This window comes from Eptatretus burgeri, chromosome 16 (genome assembly GCF_056783735.1).
Source record: "Eptatretus burgeri isolate ZD-2024b chromosome 16, Ebu_testis_v1, whole genome shotgun sequence".
In the NCBI taxonomy this organism is placed as follows: domain Eukaryota; kingdom Metazoa; phylum Chordata; class Myxini; order Myxiniformes; family Myxinidae; genus Eptatretus; species Eptatretus burgeri.
In genome coordinates this window covers 10,115,723-10,135,447 of record NC_140976.1, presented here as the reverse complement: position 1 = coordinate 10,135,447, position 19,725 = coordinate 10,115,723, and the positions used below count along the sequence as shown (strand labels likewise).

At 46.0% G+C, this 19,725-nt stretch overlaps 2 protein-coding genes across 2 annotated transcripts in view; one reads left to right on the top strand and one right to left on the bottom strand.

Annotated features, from left to right (window-relative positions):
- Positions 1–14,041, bottom strand: part of LOC147010490 (KH homology domain-containing protein 4-like) — a 105,975-nt gene extending 91,934 nt beyond the window's left edge. The window contains exon 1 of the mRNA XM_085860246.1: positions 14,024–14,041. Within this exon, the coding sequence (XP_085716372.1) occupies positions 14,024–14,026 (3 nt within the window). The 5' untranslated portion in view covers positions 14,027–14,041. The remainder of the gene's footprint in view (positions 1–14,023) is intronic.
- Positions 14,042–14,490: 449 nt separating this feature from the next.
- LOC147010488 (glycine amidinotransferase, mitochondrial-like) overlaps positions 14,491–19,725 on the top strand; it is a 38,741-nt gene continuing 33,506 nt past the window's right edge. The window contains exon 1 of the mRNA XM_085860250.1: positions 14,491–14,733. The gene's annotated coding sequence lies outside the window, so the exon portion shown is untranslated. The remainder of the gene's footprint in view (positions 14,734–19,725) is intronic.

The window sequence follows — 19,725 nt, the reverse complement described above, 5'->3', positions numbered from 1 at the left end:
CTTGGAACTCACCGCAAGGTGAAGAAGAATTTTGTGTCTCAAGGGACACTGGATACCATTGACCACAGTAACAGGGCCAGGCTGAATGGTAGAGCTGAGCTGTTCAGGGAGCTGAGGCGTAAAACTGTACGTGTGCCAAGGCTGGACAAGGAAGCCTATTTGTGAGGAATCTGTGAGGGGGTAGAGCATCACCTGTGGTCAAGTGATTCTCGTACTGCTTACAGGGGAATTCGTGCATTGCATTCCTCCAAGCCCGTCCCTCAGTGTACTGCAGTTAGAGCGGATGATCGTGGGCTCTTGACAGAGAAGTCCAAAGTGAAGGCCCGCTGGGCTGGTTACTTTGAGCGGCTGTACCAGGCTGATCCACCAGCTGTTGATTTGGATGTCAGGGGTGTTACTATCCCTATTGCTGACCCTCCAATTGACTGTGATCCACCTTAGTTTGCGAAAACATAGGCTCGCGTGAACCGGTTGAAATTGGGTAAACCTCATGGGATCTGTGGCGTCCATGATGAACTTCTTAATGCTGGTGGAAATGCTGTACTCATGTCATTGCTTGCACTTCTGTGCTCTGCCTGGAACACAGGTATCATCCCACCTCGCTGGAAGAGGGGCCTTGCTGACCCTCTCTGGAAAGGGAAGGGTGATTGCCAGGACTGCAACAACTACTGAGGGATGACGCTGCTCTCAGTGCCGGGCACCATCTTTACTCAGACAATTTTTGATCGGGTTTGCTACCATTTGCTTGAGCACCAGCATCCAGAGCATTCAGGCTTGACACCAAAGAGGTCAACGGTTGACCGCATCCTTGCTCTTCAGGTCCTCACCGAACGCAGATGAGAGTTTTGGTATGGACTGCTTGCAGCCTATGTTGATCTCTGCAAAGCGTTCGATTCAGTGAATTCGGATGCCCTCTGGAGGATTTTTGGTCTTTTTGAGGTGCCACTAAAACTGATTAATCTCATGTCTGAACTATACTCTGGTACTGAGAGTGCAATGAGATGTGGTGATACCATCTCCGACTTATTTCCAGTTGTTATTGGAGTTTGTCAGGGGTGTGTATTGGCCCCCACATTTTTCAGCGCTTGTATGGACTGCATTCTCGGAGGATGTCGAAGAGATCAAGCTGCGTTGCATCGTTTGAGAGTGTCAAGGTCTCTGACCTTGATTTCGCCAATTATGCAGTCATCTTTGCGGAGACTCTAGATATCCTTTTGGGGTCCCTCGAGGTGCTGAATGAGACGTCGGAGCCACTGGGATTACGGGTTTCCTGGGTCAAAATTAAGATCGATGCTTTCATTGACATCTTGGATTTTGCTCTCTTGTCTGTACCTGTTTGTGGTGAGGACGTTGAAGTCATGGAGAGATTCACTTATTTTGGCAGTGATATTCATGTCTTTGCTGGCTGTGAGTCAGAGGTCAATAGTTGTCTGGGTCGGGCCTGGAGAGTCATGGATTCACTGGATCATGGGGTGTGGCGCTGTCGCGACCTGTGCAGGAGGACGAAAGTCGGTCTTCAGGTCCTTGGGGCTTCCAGTCTTGCTCTATGGATGTGAGACTTGGACTCTGACCAAGGATCTGAGACGGAGACTTAATTCTTTTGGTACCAGGTCTCTTCGGAGAATCCTTGGCTATCGCTGGTCGGACTGTGTCCAACAAGCAGTTGCTGAGGGAGACTCAAATGAGATTTGTTACGTGCATAGTCTGTGAGCGTCAGTTGTGGCTGTATTTTTTTTCTTGCAGATAAGCACTGCAAAAAACAAAAACAGTGCCTACTTGTACCATGGAAGCACAGAGTATCAAAAATACAAATAAGAGAACAATAATAATAAAAGAGAAACAAGGTGATAGAATCGTATATCCAAAACAACATTGTCATAAGTATACTGTATTAGACTTTGAGATAATTACGTGCTATGGAGCAGAAAGCCTTGATCCCTGATGTTGTTGGGTGACCTACAGTGGCATCTGGTAAAACTGTTCCACACTGGTATTATTGCAGGCATATATGAGCGGTCATACTGAACAAGTGACCAGTGACCACTCTCCGTCTTGCCAGTAAGACAGTGCACAGCATAGCTTCCAAAAGAAGCACTTGCTCTGGTGAACATTGATGGAATCCACGATGGAGGTAGCATGGTCTTCAGAAGTGCTGGAACTTCTTCTGTGTGCAGTCTATACATCAGAACCAGACCTGCTGCAGTTCTCATGTGTATCAGGGAATCGATATTCAATTCCTGTGGAGGGGCCTTGATGGTACGTATAGCATGACGTTGCACATCATCCTGCTTTTTAAAATACATGGCACTTGCAGACATCCATACGAGGGGAGCATATTCTATTGTGCTCTGGACATGGGCTTTGTACACTTGGGCGTGGTCAAGCGGATCCAAGTATGGAGCAATACTGTGAAGGGCACTCACTCTTTGTCCAGCTCTAATGGCGTTGGAGTTCACGTCAGAATGGAAACCCAAACTCCAAGAGAACCCGACTCCAAGTATGCCAAGCTCGTGTACATGCTGTAAGGGCATGCCACCCATGAAGAACTCTGGAGGATGCTCACTTGGTAGTCATCTTCTGAGAGACATAACCTTGCATTTCTCGGTGGCAAACAGAACATTCCATTTCTGTCCCCACTCATAGATCTTCTGTAGGTCTTCGTTCAGAGAAATGGTGGCATTCACTTCATTGAGCAGGCAGTAGATGGTACCATCATCAGCATAGAGGCAGGGAGGGTTATGTAGGTTGTCGCATAGATTGTGAATTAAGTGGCCTGTGTCCGGAGTCGACCTGCGGCGAGGTGCGATCGCCCGGTCTACCCTCCGTGTGGGTACTTAGGTAGGTCAAATTTGGCGAACAACCCTATCCCACGCGGGGGACCGATTGGCACGATCGTGGTGAGACCGAAAGGCCCACCCGTGACTAGTTCCCGGCGTTAGTCCGAGAGGGTCACGACGGAATTGTCCGTCCAGTGGGCGACGTGCCGCGATTCGAGTTACGTGGCCGCTCGCACGCCGGCGGGCGCGAATTCGCAACAATACTATTTGAAAGCATCATGGTACAGATGCGGTTTGGGAAGAATCGGACTGCAGTGACTGAGGCCTAAAGTATCGATCGACACACGAGAGAAGCTTTCACGAGTACTTCCACCAACGAATTGAATGAACAAAGCGCGAAGATGCAGCTCAAACAGGTGGGGGAGACACGTGAACAAACATGAACGCTACGTTGTGTTCGGTTTTTTAAAATGTATTAGGTTTTTAGGGCAAAATTTTTTCGAAAAAATTGTTCGGATTAAATTTGTTCAAACAATAGGGCGTTCGGATTCTGGGGGCACCACGGTATATTATAGTTTTAGTATATTCGGTTATATATACTGGTATATTTTTATTTCAGTAAAAAAAAAGAACTGGTATATATACTCACTCGTTACCGTCCGTCTGATCGCATGTTCGCCTTAGCGCCCCCCTGCGGTCGCCTTGCGGGCACCTTGCGTCTGCCTTGAAAATTCTATGGCCGCCGCAGCGACGCCCTAAGGTCACCGTGCGATATCAAATCAAAGACTGTACGGCACACCCACGTTTTCGGTCTCCACAATTTATAAATACGCTGTGTGGCTACCCGAAAAATAAAAACATATGTGACTGCTACATTGTGTGACCGTGGAAATACTGCGGCCGCCGTATAATTGCTAGTGGCCGCAGATTTTGGAGACCCCACGGCCGCCGTGGCAAATGTGACCTAGGCCTTAACGACTTCTTGCCATAAAGAGCTTTCCACATCTTAATGGCATTGTGTCAAACGATTGCAGTCTTGACAAGGAGCTCTCTGCCTGCATTCGCTTGGTACACAATGTACTTGGCCGCTTGCATGATCAGCTATGGAGGCAGCATGGCATATGACCGATCATAAAGTGTAAAGTGTAACTTCCCATTGTTCTCTCATCTCTTATACAGCGCTGATACTTTTACGTTACATTGACGTCACATCCACCACCTGCCACATATTCACTTCTGGCATTTGCAAAGCATCCATGCATAATAATTATTGTAATGTCCCCCCCCCCCCCCAACATTGATCCTCGACTCACGGAGGAGCTTCTGTGGAAATCACATGTCGAACAAATACTTCAACAGACATCAGTGTACTTCAACATGATTTTTTGGGATATTTGGAGACAATGGACAAGACAGGACAAGCAATGGACAACATGCCTGGTGTTGGCTTAATGGTTAGGGTGGTGGGCTTGGGATCCGAGGATATTGAGTTCAAATCCTCCTTTGCTGTTGAATTAATACCAGGTGGGGTTGACTCTGCCTGTCACCCTTCCGAGGTTGGCAAAATGAGTGCGAGCTTGCTGGTATCCTGTTTCAGAGTGGCGACCCCTCCATGATTGTGCGCAATAGCCAAGGAGACTGCTTAGGCAGCACTAATGCTCTGCACAGAGTATGGTCCCAATGGATGGATGGATGGATGGACAAGGACACATGGTAAATGGGATTTGAGACTTTGTTCCCTGCATCTTCACAGGAACATTAAACAGATGCTGGTTACTTTTTGGTGGCCCCTTTTCTTTTTTTTTGGTGGCTCTGCCATGGTAAAATCAGAAACAAGAAACAAACAAGTCATTCATGTCTGATGACATCAAGACCCACAAAATACTGGCTGCACGTTATAAGCTGTACAAAACAACATCATTTCATCATGCTATAATTTGTGAAGCGTCTGTTTGTGTGTTTGACTTGTCTGATACACCCGTGAACTGCTCAACGGAATTAGTTAAAAACAGGTGGTTGCACTCGGTGGAGAGGTCAGGGTGCAGGGGGGCGCCTTTCAGGGGTAAAAATACATTTACATTCCAATAGGTTGAGGATGAGGGGAAGACCCCAATTCTCTCCATAACTATTTTCTGGGGAACTAACTTGTCCCTAATTCTGCAGGAATTCACTCATCCACAAGGACGGGTTCTTCGCTAGTTGTGTGAAACAATACAATGTTCACAAGGTTCGAAAATACAAGGCATCCATGAGCATCCTTTTGACCTCTAGTGATGGCACAACAACTCTAATACACAAGGAACATCATAATATTGTCCCATTGATGATGCTTTTGATTGGTCAGGTCAAAACATTTCATGATATTGGTGTGGCTGAAGCAATTTTTTGGCAAGCAATACAATGAGCAGTTTGCCAGCAGCTTCCCAGCATTAATCTAAACAGGATAGTGTAACTTGTGATGTGTGGCAATACACAGTGCTCTACTTCTTGTGAAGGAAACGTGAGAGCTTTAATGCTGGTAAACAGGATCCTGGCCTAATGTAATCATCCAACATATTGCACACTCATTGATGCAATGTCCTGCCTGTGAAACACCAGGGTAACAGTTTATAGTGGGGTTGGGAATTGAACCTCGACTAAACAGTTCAAATGCTGGAATGCTTCCAAGGATCTGTGTTGGCAGACCAATCTTTTCCATTACATCTTGGCATTTGGGTATCTGTGAAATGTTTGGCTATGAGCTACTGAGGCCAGTTGGCAAACAATGGGTTGCACCTCAATCAATTAGGATGACGCTTTACTTTCTGAGGTCCCGACATGGCACGTGGCAGTTTACTTGGAAGAACGTACAGCTCTGGGTGGTTATTTGGGTAAGGTCAGGACCATCAATCAGAGATTGGATAGGACTAACAAATCTCAACTGTCAAACTTAGGAACTCTGTATATACCTCGAGCAATGTGCCTCGAGCCACTCTTTCTCAGACACATTTTCCTTATCTTGGTTTTAAAGGCATTTGCAAACAAAACTAGAATGGCACTCGGTAAAGGGCATGCCTCCACCAAACTGAACAGTATACGTTTTGTATCCCTCTGATAGGCCGGATCTGGATCTGGAGCTGAAGCAAAATCTAATCGGCTTGTTCTTGTCACCTAACCAACTCATCCACCTAGTTTTGTTCTAAGTCGTCCATAACTTTTTGAAGTATCATGCTATATATCGTTTTTCGCTTGAAAAATAAAAAAAAACTCTTGTATCCGGATCAGACTTTTCAACGAAATCGAATCAATTCGTCCTTGTCACACTCCAAACCTGTCCACCAAGTTTCGTCCGAATCCGTCCATAATTTTTGAGATACCATGTTATTCATCATTTTTAGCCCCATCACTCAATGGTGAAGAATCATTCAAAAAAAATTCTTGGATCAGGATTCGGATCTTCAACAAAATTGAATCGATTCTTCCTTGTCACACACCCACCCTTGTCCACCAAGTTTTGTCCAAATCCGTCTGTAACTTTTTGAGATATTGTGCTTTATATCGTTTTTGGCAGTATCTCTTAATGGTGAAGAATCACTTTTACAAAATCTAGTATCTGGATCCGGATCTTCAAAATCTAATCATTTCATCCTTGTCACACACCCAACCTCACCACCAAATTTCGTCGAAATCAGTCCACAACTTTTTGAGGAATCCTGTTTACAGTCAGACAGACAGACAGACAGATAGACAGATAGGGGTGAAAACATAACCTCCATCCACCTTTGGTGGTGGAGGTAATTATTCGTGAATCATGGGCAACAACCATTCTTTCCTGGATCGTTCAGTCTTTTCATGAAAAATACCGTGGGATCTCCTTCACACTCTACTTTTATGTCAGCGAAGTGACAACCCGTTGCTTTGCTGACAGAAATATTAAGGGGGAGGGGCAGAAAGAGGGAGAAAGAGGGAGGTAGAGAGATGAGGGAGGAGAGATAGATAGAGGAAGGAGGGGAAGGAGAGAGAGGAGAGAGGAGAGGGGGGGGGGTAGAGAGAGGGGAAGGGAGAAAGAGAGGGGAGGGAGAGAGGAGGGAGGGGGAGTTAGGGTGGACCTAGGAAGGGGGAGGGGTGGGGAGAGCGATGCCTCATCATACATTGCTATACACTCTGGGAGGGGGTGGGAGCGAGGAGAGGGGGAAGTGGTGAGGGAGAGGGGGTTTGGGAGGAGGTAAGCATGTGGGCTAGGGGTTCTCGACTTGCATTTGTTAGCGGGACATGTGGAGAAAGAGGGTGGGGGGGTACAGGATTGAAAGAAATGGGGTACGTTAAAAGAGCACATTAATATAGCACACGGAGACCACCGGGAGATGTTCATGGGGGTGGAGAGGAGAGGTAGTTTGGGAGGAGGGAAGTGTGGGGATGCAGTGGAGGGAAGGCAGAGTGAGGGGAAGGTAAGGCAGTGTGAGGGGAAGAGAATACGGTGTGTGGGTAAGGAAAGGGAAGGCAGCATGAGGGGAAGGGAAGGCAGCAGAACGGGAGAGGAAAGTAGCATGAGGGGAGGGGAAGGGAAGGCAAGGCAGCATGAGGGGCGAGGAAGGGAAGGGTGATAAAACATGCCCAAACAGAAGCATTTTCTTTTTAACCGCCAGGTTTGAATATAAAACCAGGCAGGAGCATTTAAAACCCACATTATCTACCTGGCAAAGGCCTGCCTGCATGTATGCATGCTCGCACATGCAGTGACCTTTGCACCCCTCTGGGCGGCTGACTTCGAGTTTCATTCGTATATGCTACATTCCCCTCAACAGAGGAGTAGGGGAGGGGGAACAGAGGATGAAGGGTGTGAGAGAGAGGGAGGGCAGAGGAAAGGGGGGGGAGGAGGGAGAGGGGTGGGAGAGAGGGAGAAGGGTGGGAGAGAGGGAGAGAGGGAGGTAGGGCAGGTCAGATAATGGGAGCATGCACCGCAGCAGCACGTAGCTGTATCCACTTTCCGCCGGTACTCCAGGGCCTCAGTCTGGCCACCCCCTGGCAGTTTCTTGGCCCACCCCATCTCCTTGAGATGCCGATCAACCTGCTGCACCCACGAGGAATGTGGTCAGCCCCTTGGCCTCCTCTACTCACAAGGCTCCCTCCCTGAGAGAATCTGTTAAGCAGGATTAGCGTCAGGAAAATCGAGCCACATGTCCATACAGCCTCAGCTGATGCTCACGGACTATCGATGTAAAAAATCTCATCTGAGTCTGTCTCAGTAACTGCACATTGGACACAAAGTCTGACCAGTGATAGCCAAGGATTCTCCGAAGAGACCTGGTACCGAAGGAGTTAGTCTCCTTCTCAAATCCCTGGTCAGAGTCCAAGTCTCACATCTGTAGAGCACCAAGGAATTAAAGATTCAGACTTTCATCCTCCTGCATCAGTACCAACAGCGCTACATCCCATGATCCAGTGAATCCATGACTCTTGAGGCCTGACCAGACATCTATTGACTTCTGGCTCACAATATGCAGACATGAACATCACTGCCAAGGTAAGTGAATCTCTCTGTGACCTCAACAGCCTCACCACAAAAAGATAAAGTCAAGATAGCAGCATCCAAGATGTCAATGAAAGCCTGGATCTTAGTTTTGACCTGGGAAAGATGTGATCCCGGCATCTCCGATTACTCATTCAGCCACTCGAGGGCCCAAACAAGGATTTTTTTTTTTTTGTAAACCTTGCCGAGGCTCGTATGAGAGCGAACACACAATGCACAGCAAGGGGAGAATGAGACAAGAGGGGCTGGAGTGGGAAGGACAAAACAGTGGGGAACAGAGACATTAGGAGATCTGTGGAAGGGAGAGGGATGGGGTGGGGAACACGGGGTATACAAGATGGACATAGCAGGGACTTTCAGGAAGCAAAGCAGGGAATTTGAAGGAGGCTGGTTTGGGGTGGATTACCAGAAGGGGGTTGTTGACAGACTTTAACGCCCTGCAGAAATATGGTGGGGACAAATCGCAGACACAGCAGAGGGGGCGAGACCGGAGAGGAGATGGTAGAAGACAGAAAGACCAATGACCTGCCTGCAGTGAGAGAGTGAGAGGCCCAACGACTCAGCCTCATCATGGGAGATGCCAATGATCCGAAATGCCTTGGTTTCCACAGCGTGAAGCCGAGAAAGGTGGGAGGCAGGAGCACCAGCCCAGAGGGGAGAGCAGTACTCCATCAGGCTGCGGACAAAAGATGACTGCAGAAGACTTGCAGCATCTCTGCAAAGATGACTGCATAATCTGTGAAATCAAAGTCAGAGATCTTCACGTTCCCAATGCAGTTTGATCTCTTTGACATCCTCCCCAGAATCCAATCCAGACAAGTGCTGAAAAGTGTGGGGACCAGTACACACCCCTGATGAACTCCAGTAACAACTCCAAAAGAGTTGGAGATGGAACCACCACATTTCACAGCACTCTCAGTACCAGAATTTCCAGTACTTCAGAAATCAGATTGATCAGTTTTGGTGACACCCCATGAAGACCGAGTATGCTCCAGAGGGCATTTGATTCACTGAATTGAATGCTTTGTGGAGATCAACATAGGCTATAAGCAGCCCCTGCCAAAACTCTCGTCCACGTTCGGTGAGGACCCGAAGAGCAAGGATACAGTCAATCATTGTCATCTTTGGTGTAAAGCCTGACTGCTTTGGGTGCTGGTGCTCAAGTAGATGGTGGCGAACCCAATCAAGAATTATCTGAGCAAAGACCTTGCTTGGCACTGAGAGCAGCATCACCTCTCGATAGCTGTTGCAGTCCTGGCAATCACCCTTCCATTTTCAGAGAGGGATAAGAAGGCCCCTCTTCCAGTCAGTTGGAATGATGCCTATGCTCCAAATAGAGCAAAGAACTGTATGCAACGACACAAGTGCTGCATTTCCACCAGCCTTCATTTCAGCATGGATGCCACAGATACTTTTTACACCCTTTCAACTTTACAGGAGCTCTACAACCTTTCAACTGGTTCACCACAGCCAGGGTTTCCACAAACGAAGGCGGTGCACTGTTGATTGGAGGGTCAGCAAGAGGGATAGTTACACCCCTGATGTCCAACTCTACAGCTGGTGGGTCAGTCTGGTACAGGCGCTCAAAGTAACTGGCCCAGTGGGCCTTCACTTCAGACTCCTCTGTCAAGAGCCAACCACCATCCACTCTAACTGCAGTACCCCGAGGAACAGGCTTGGAGGAATGCAATGCACAAATTCCTCTGTCAGCAGGAGGAGAATCACTTGACCACAGGTGATTCTCTACTCTTTCACAGATTCCTTTCACATAGGCCTTCTTGTCTGCCCTCAGCATATGTACAGTTTTATGCCTGAACTCCCTGAACAGCTCAGCTCTGCCATTAAGCCTGGTCCTGCGACTCTGATCAATGTTACCCAGTGTCCCTTGGGAGACAAAGTTCTTCTTCAACTGCTGGTAAGTTCCAAAACATTCACCGGCAGCATCAAGGATGGGAGTCATGAAGGCACTCCAACTCCTCAGGATTCCCCAAAACACCTAGACCCCCAAATCCCCACTTAGCCTGTTTCCAAACTCCTCAGCTACTCTCTCATTGTTGAGCTTGCCAACATCCAACCTTGGCTGGGATAGTACCATTCTCCTGAATTTAATCTGCAACTTCAGAGATGCTGCAACAAGCCTGAGGTTGGTATTGAGGAAATGAGCACTCTGGTAGACCCTGCAGCTCTGGATCATCCTCCAGCGACCATCAACGAGAACATGGTCAATCTCCTTTTCCACACCACCAGCATTGGAATACCAAGTCCAACAATGTGGCTGTGGGCACTGAAGCCATGAAACAGCCGCCCTAAGTCCACCAATTCTTGCAAAGTGAAGTAACTTAGTCCTATTCTGGTTTACAGTTCCAGACCCATGCAGACCAACACGTCTCATAACCATCCCTGTCAGTGCCAGTCGATGCAATGAAATTCCCCAAGACTAGAAGAGTGTCTCGTCTGGGGCACTGATCAACCACAGACTCGAGCGCAGCATGAAATGCCTCTTTCACAGGGAGCTCATTCGCCTCAGTCAGAGCATATACAGAGACCAGGGAAATGACACCCAAGGAGTAACGAATTTTCAGTCTCATAATATGCTCATTGACCGGTGTTACCTCAATTGTCATGTGAGTCAGCTTATTGGACACAGCTGCAGTAACTCCTTTGGTGTGGTAATCATCAGGGCGACCAGATCGGTAGTCGGTGTAACCACCCGCCATGATCTCATCACTATCTGGTCGTCTCTGGACCTCAGAGAGTGCTGCAATACTGATGTTCAAATGCTGGAGCTCAGATGATTACAGAGATGGTTCGTCATCCTCTTTTAGGGATAGGACATTCCAGGCACCCACCCAAAGGGACCTGCCTGAGGTTAACCCAAGGAGGCTGCCGTCTGGTGGACAACACCTCAGCACCAAGCCAACGCACACCACCGCAATCCACCACAGGAAGGCTACTCCATGCTTTTCCTCCTATCAATGAATGGGGGTCCCGAAGGTTTTGCCCCAATCCCATCATCCGATGAGCTGCCCTGTGGAGGACAGCTGCACAGGAGGTACTCCCACAGAGTAGGTTTTCAGTTTTCTTTGCGTTTTGCAGAATTAAGTGTTTTATGGTATCTGGAATGCAAATCCTGCCAGCAACCTCTTAGAACAAGGTAACCCAACTGCAGGACGATGTCCACAGACACAGTTGGGCACCAGATATTGATGGCTCACAAGGAGCTCCTCCACCCTTTGACAGGTTTTGTTTTAATCCTGTTGGGTGCCCATATCCATGCACACTCCTCACCAGGAAACCTGGTTTGGGAGATGGTTTAGTTGCCAACAACCCAACCATGAAATAGGTTAGTACAGGCTTACATGGTACCTGCAGCAAGTCAGACCTGATCTTAACTGATGACAATAATAGTCCCAGATCTGATCTGGCCTTACAAAGGGCTGACCAAGAGAGGGTGGCAAAGTGATAGAGGGGAGTGGGGAGGGGGAGAGGAGAGGGAGCAGGAATTCTGGCAGATGTGATGGCCAGTTTAACATCCATCCGAGAAATGGCCCACACATTAATGAATCACCCTGCCAGTGAAACACTGGGATGACAGTTTATAGCTTGGTCGGGATTTGAACCTAGGCTAGACAGCTTAGAGCGAGCATGCATAACTCTCGGCTATCCTGCCGTGATGTGGCGATTCATTGCTTTGTAACTGAAAACATTTTTTACTCATTGTAATCATCTAATTTATTTTGCCTTCTTCATGCTGGAGATGTCGACAGGGACAACCGCACCGCAATATCGCCATGGAAACTTGGAGAGCGTTACAAGCAAGCACTCTGACAACACGGTTGAAGAAACTTTTATAGCGAACGCAGTGAGCTTCATACTTAACGCGTGCACGTGAGAGAATAGGAGACAACAACAACAACAACAACAACACAATGCCCCTGCCTATTTGGAATCTGTGTCGTGAGCTATGACCTTTTACTTCCGGTTGTTGTTAAACGCTGTGCGGTGTATAAACACGATTGGGTTTTATTTCTATCTTGTGAATATTACTTAACGCGTGCACATGAGAGAATAGGAAACAACAAAAACAACACAATACCCTGGCAATTCTGAATCCGTGTCGTTGGCTATGACCATTTTACTTCCGTTTTTTTTTTGCTTCTGGTTTTTTTTTGTTTGTTTCCGGTTTTTGTCATGGGGAATGATGCATGCTGGGAGATCATGACCGGAAGTGTTTATTTATTTATTCAATTATTGTTTTCCCAAAGTTAATTTTATACTTTTGAAAGTGATTTTTTTCATGACAGGAAGTGTTTATTTTGTATTTCACATTACCGGGAGCGATTTTGAAACTCTTTCCGGAACTTTTAATTTGTTTTATTCTTGACCAGAAGTGATCGTTTATTTATTTATTAATTCAATTATTTTTTCCCCAAAGTTAATTTTAATAAAGATATCTCCCGCATCATCAAAAAATATTTTTTAATCTTGATTTACATTATTTGATCGCTGATCCCGAATCCAGGCCGAAGTAACTGGAAATTGGGTCAAAATCATCAGCTGTGCAGCGCTTACATGTACCACGGTATAGTTGGCAAGTATACAGTTGTGAACAAGTTTTATGTAAAGTCAGAAGCGAATGTAAGAAGAATTCTACATTTGCTTCTCGGCTTTGCCTATTCCATATTAAACGAAACGTTAATCCATTCTTTTTTGCAAACCCAAACAAGTCTATTTATGTCACAATCATACATCCGCTCACATAATACCTAATCCCTGGGCCTCTTCAAAAACATTCTCTGATAGATACATCTCACACTCCATTATCAGGATTCCTGAACAGCAATGATCTTGGAAAATGCAAATGTATGATGTTGTTGTTATTGTTGTTGTTCGTCCTGTGATAAGTGACAGTTTCTAATACGAGAGCGTAAAGGGACATACTGGTGGCCAGAGGCGAAAGGCGGGAGTGTATCGAGACTCCATGTTGGGCTTCTCTCCTTACATTCCGCTTTGCTCTGTGAACCCATGCCTGTTGTAGATCCATCTCCACACTTGGTCACGTACTATTTTCAACCTGCTTGCCTGATCTCGTGAACACAGCAATTCGGCTCGTGTATCAATGTTACACTTTCTTGTCTGAGCCAATGTATTATTCTTGCTCCTTAACTTTTTCCAACAAGGATGTTTTTTTTCAATGAACATCATTGATCAAAGAACTGTCAAAGCCTGAGAAGGAATGCCTTGGAATGTGGCTTATAACCAAATTGCGGAGTAACATGTAATAAGGCAACAGCAAATGCCCTGTTACGTTTTAAGCCGCTTGGCAATCATATTGGTTCAAGATGTCCTGACAAACCCCTCATAATAAATACACTTACCATACTATTTGGAGATCAACAGTTTTCTGCTTTCTTGCCACAAAGAGATGCAACTATTGTCTGAATCAAGTCATGGCTCCTTAAAGTAATATTTTAATGCAAAATGATCACTCAGCAATTACTCATGTGGTATGATGGACGTGGTGTTGTCGACAAAGCAACGCATTAGCTCAGCAAATGAGTATGAAGAGGAGCAGAATGTGAAAGGAGATCCAGACGGATGGCAAAATGAGTATTTCTTTCTCCCCTCATTGTACCATATACTATATGCAAGACTTCTAAGTTCACAAAAATTAAGATTTAATAACTTTTACAATTGACACTTGCTTGGTAACTTTTAATATTTACAAAAGCCTCACCATGTGTGGTCGGCCGAGTGGAAAGTTTGGAGTCTTTCACAAACTGGCTGGTCAGGCATGATGTTTGGCTGAAGGTGATTAGAGCAGGATATTGCAAGTTGTTCAGGGTGCAAGGAATAACTCACCTACTCTTCATGAAAGACAGTGGGATCTTTAACGTTCAGTAACTAATGCCAGCAGACAGGACACCCAGTTTAAGACATGTGAAACGTCCAGGGAGCCATTCTTTCATTCATTGTTTTGTATTTATCTCCAGTTTAGCAAGTTTGTCATTTGATCTTTGAGCTGAAAGATAGCAACTGATATCGCAACTTGCTATGCAAACTCAGTGTATTTTACTTTTGTGATAAGACCATGTTCAATAGTTGAGATATAAAACCTTCCAGCTGCGGAGAAAAGCTCAGCAGATGAATTAATGATGAATCGACAATGATAAAAACATAAATTTTACTGACTCGTCAGATTCCTCTCACCATAACTCCCCCTTCTTCTATTCAAACCCACACCCACTCCTTCTCTCCCTATATATATACGGTATATATATATATATTTATATATATATATATATATATATATATATATATATATATAAATACAACTCTGTTTATATTATCTACTCTTCTCTTACTTAAAAGCCATCTCGACCCCTGCGGGCACCCACTGTCTCACTTTTCGCCACGCGACTTTCGCTCGTTTAACCTACCATTAAGGTGAGTAGTTATCAACTTTCGAGCCGACAGCGTTTGTTCATTACCAAAACCATGGTGAGGAGTGCAGTGAATACCCATCATTGTGCAGTGTTTGGTTCAGTTGAACAAATCTGGATGATGTTCCCACCTCCTCTGACTGTACTTCAATAGAGATCTATTCGGATTGTTATATAGGATTCTGAATTGTAAGTGTCCTGCATTTAAAAAAAAACTTTACTGAACATCAACTAAACGTATTTTAAAAAGGTCCAAGAACTATAATCTGATTTATTCTGTATTCTCGGGTCCGATTATCCTTTGTTTTGCAGGTTTTTGGTTTTGTTATTTTCTTGACGTTTATTAGATTTACCAAAATCTACATATTCAACACTTTACTCAAGTAAATTGCGAAACATTTCCGTTATCTTGGTTTTGAACCCTTTTGTACCCAGCAGTAGTACTGTTGGATTGCATAATCATTCCAAAATCCACACGGTGTAGGAAACTTCTCTTCTTGGAAAATGAAACTTGGATGTCTCCTCTGTGATCAGGCACATTAGCCATCCGTTTTCTGCAATGAGAATTACTGGGAGACCATCTTCTTTATGTATATCATATTTAAGACATCAGGCACAAAGTGGTGAAAGGCATTTGCAAATAAAATTATCGTGAAATGTCTGGATGTACAAGGCCGTAATCTCCATAAAACAAAAAACACCTTGTTTTCATCTTTGTGTCTATCTAGTTGGCACGGAACTCAAATGTTTAAGGTTCAATAAATCCTGTTTTTAGTTACCATCCCCTCCCCTCATTACCCCCCGCTGTTTAACATATGCACTCACATGCTTTCCCCATAAAATGAATATGTATGTATGTATATATATATATATATATATATATATATATATATATATATATATATATATATATATATATATATATATATATATATATATATATATATATATATACTTACAAGATACACCAGGACCTGTCTGTTTCCTAACTCCTCTTTGACCGCTTTGTGCATAGTCACCCACCTTTGCATGGATATTTCACAGTGTCTTTCAATTCTGCTTGAGGAATTAAAAATTCCTCACAATCCCATTTATTCTGAGTTTTGGCGGAATACAAAATTGAACCGTGAATCGAAAACAAAATTTTGTCAAAGCATTTGGTATACCAGACAACGTCATGGCGTTGTTGTCACTCGATTGTTATTGGTGGTTGTTTGATTGCTTCCCGATCATACTAATGCTATTCATCACATCACCCATCCTTAACGGATATATTTGTGAGTTAAACTATTTCTTAATTGCAGTAGAAACAAAAACTGAAGTACAGTACATTGCTGTCTACTAGGCAGTGGTGAGGGGGTAGCGAAGGCAGTTAGTGGTGAGTGGTAATAAAGCGAGGGCAGGCATTAGTGAGGGGTAGTGAAGCGAGGATAGGCAGTGGTGAGGGGTAGTGAAGTGGTGGCAGGCAGTGGTGAGAGATAGTGAAGCGAGAGCAGGCAGTGGTGATTGGTAGTGAAGCGAGGGCAGGCAGTGATGATTGGTAGTGAAGCGAGGATAGGCAGTGGTGAGGAGTAGTGAAGCAAGGACAGGCAGTGGTGAGGGGTAGTGAAGCGAGGACAGGCAGTGATGAAGGGTAGTGAAGTGAGGGCAGGCAGTGGTGAGGGATCGTGAAGCGAGGACAGGCAGTAGTGATTGGTAGTGAAGTGAGGACTGGCAGTGGTGAGGGGTAGTGAAGCGAGGGTAGGCAGTGGTGAGCGGTAGTGAAGCGAGGATAGGCAGTGGTGAAGAGTAGTGAAGCTAGGGTAGGCAGTGGTGATTGGTAGTGAAGCGAGGGTAGGTAGTAGTGAGGGGTGGTGAAGCGAGAACAGGCAGTGGTGAGAGATAGTGAAGCGAGAGCAGGCAGTGGTGATTGGTAGTGAAGCAAGGGTAGGCAGTGGTGAGGGGTGGTGAAGCGAGGACAGGCAGTGGTGGAGGGTGGTGAAGTGATGGCAGGCAGTGGTGAGGGATAGTGAAGCGAGAGCAGGCAGTGGTGATTGGTAGTGAAGCGAGGGCAGGCAGTGATGATTGGTAGTGAAGCGAGGACAGGCAGTGGTGAGGGGTAATGAAGCGAGGACAGGCAGTGGTGAGGGGTAGTGAAGCGAGGACAGGCAGTGGTGAAGGGTAGTGAAGTGATGGCAGGCAGTGGTGAGGGATAGTGAAGCGAGAGCAGGCAGTGGTGATTGGTAGTGAAGCGAGGACAGGCAGTGGTGAGGGGTAATGAAGCGAGGACAGGCAGTGGTGAGGGGTAGTGAAGCGAGGACAGGCAGTGGTGAAGGGTAGTGAAGTGGTGGCAGGCAGTGGTGAGGGATAGTGAAGCGAGAGCAGGCAGTGGTGATTGGTAGTGAAGCGAGGACAGGCAGTGGTGAGGGGTAGTGAAGCGAGGACAGGCAGTGGTGAGGGATAGTGAAGCGAGAGCAGGCAGTGGTGATTGGTAGTGAAGCGAGGGCAGGCAGTGATGATTGGTATTGAAGCGAGGGCAGGCAGTGGTGAGGGGTAGTGAAGCGAGGACAGGCAGTGGTGAGGGATAGTGAAGCGAGGACAGGCAGTGGTGAGGGATAGTGAAGCGAGAGCAGGCAGTGGTGATTGGTAGTGAAGCGAGAGCAGGCAGTGATGATTGGTAGTGAAGCGAGGGTAGGCAGTGGTGAGGGGTGGTGAAGCGAGGACAGGCAGTGGTGGAGGGATAGTGAAGCGAGAGCAGGCAGTGGTGATTGGTAGTGAAGCGAGGGCAGGCAGTGGTGAGGGGTAGTGAAGTGATTACAGGCAGTGGTGAAGCGTAGTGAAGTGAGGGCAGGCAGTGGTGAGGGATAGTGAAGCGAGAGCAGGCAGCAGTGATTGGTGGTGAAGCGAGGACAGGCAGTGGTGAGGGGTGGTGAAGCGAGGGTAGGCAGTGGTGATTGGTGGTGAAGTGACGGTAGGCAGTGGTGAGGGGTGGTGAAGCGAGGGCAGGCAGTGGTGAGGGGTGATGAAGCGAGGGTAGGCAGTGGTGAGGGGTGATGAAGCGAGGGCAGGCAGTGGTGAGGGATAGTGAAGCGAGTGCAGGCAGTTGTGAGGGGTAGTGAAGCGAGAGCATGCAGTGGTGATTGGTCGTGAAGCGAGGACAGGCAGTGATGAGGGGTAGTGAAGCGAGGGTGGGCAGTGGTGAGCGGCAGTGAAGCGAGGACAGGCAGTGGTGAGCACTTAGCGGTAGTGAAGTGAGGTAGGCAGTGGTGAGGGGTAGTGAAGTGAGGTAGGCAGTGGTGAGGGGTAGTGAAGTGAGGGCAGGCAGTGGTGGAGGATAGGTACCATAACCAACTTCTTCCTGGTAGGAAGAAGTTTGTTGTGATACACCGTGGAAGTAAATGATGTCGGGAAAGTTTACTCAAGAGGTTTTGAAAAATAGATGCAGAATATTGGGTAAGCGGCTGAAAGCAAAGGGTTGTGAGGTCATGTTTTCAAGTATTATCCCAATATCAGGAAATGGAATAGAAATTATGAGCAGAGCGATAGATGTCAACCAATGGCTGCATGAATGGTGGAGGGAGAAAGGTTTTGCATTGAAGAAGCAGTAGGAATCATTTTGGGGACAAAGGGAGATTTTCCAGAATGATGGCCAGATGCTAAATAGAAAGGGGGCAGCAAGGTTTGCAGTGCGAATTGAGGAAGGAATTCAAACTTTTTTCGGTCAGCGGAGGGTGGGGAAGCTATTAAGGAAGGATCTGATGATGTGATTGTGATTAGTAAAACCAGGCAAGAAAATAGAATTTCAGGAAGGAAAAAATATTAAATACATTCAATACCAATGCAAGGAGTTTAAATAATAAGATGGAAGATCTTGAGGCAAAAGTAGATACCGAGACATAGTTTAATGTAGTATGATATAGTTGCAGTAAGCGAGACATAGTTTAATGAGGAGAGTAACTGGAGGATGGGAATGGAAGGCTACAATGTGTATCGGTGTGATATGAAGGCGAGAATAGGAAGAGGAGTAGCAATCTTGGTAAAAGACAGCATTGCATCAAGAGAAAGGGGTGGCATTAAGGAAGGAATTCATGGAAAGAATTTTAATGTGGAGGATTCTGTATAGGAAGAGATTAGAGATTGTAAAAAGAGTAAGATACTGGTTTGATGCTTTTATAGGGCTTTGTGTGTGAAGGAAGAGGACGAAGGAGGAGTACATGAAGAATTCAAAAGGGCATGTGGTAAGGGAAGAGTATTGATTATGGGGAATTTTAACTTGCCAGGGATAGATTGGGTCCAGGAACAGGGAAAGGGTAGAGCAGATGAGGATTTCTGAGATCTAGTCCAGGATTGCTTTTTAACCCAGTTTGTTGGTTAGCGCAGGAGGGGGAGTGCAGTGTTAGATCTCCTTTTAGATAACGATCCGAATATGGTGGAGGAGGTGGAGGAAGGGGAGCATTTTAGATCAAGTGACCATAATATCCTGTGTGCAAGAATTATATTAAGAGTTCGAGTTCAGGTTAGTAAAGTCAGGCTATTAGATTTCAGGGTTGCAAACCTTGAAGGTACAAGGACAGAGCCTGGTGTTTGATTGGGAGAGAAAATGGGAAACCTTCAAGGAGCAAATGAATAGGTACATTCCAATGAGATGAAAACTTGAGATGAGGCAGAGGGAGACAAGGGTGGTTGAGCAGTGAGATAAGGAGTGCTCATTTCAATATTGGACGAAAACAGATACTAGTTCAGAAAATAACTGGGCAAGCCAAAAGAGAGTAAGAGAATGATATGTCTAAGAATATTTAGCATAATAGCAAGAGATTCCTTAAGTATGGTGATGTGGAAATGGGGGTTGGGTGGTCTAGATATAGATTATGCTCAGAATAGTGTTATACTTGTGGGAGGGGGGGCGTTATATATTATCATAAAGCAGATAGGAATGTATAGAGTAGCATGGTCCATATATGAGTAGTTAGTACATCTTTATGGAATAAGTATGGAAATGTCAGCTTTAGGATGTCTT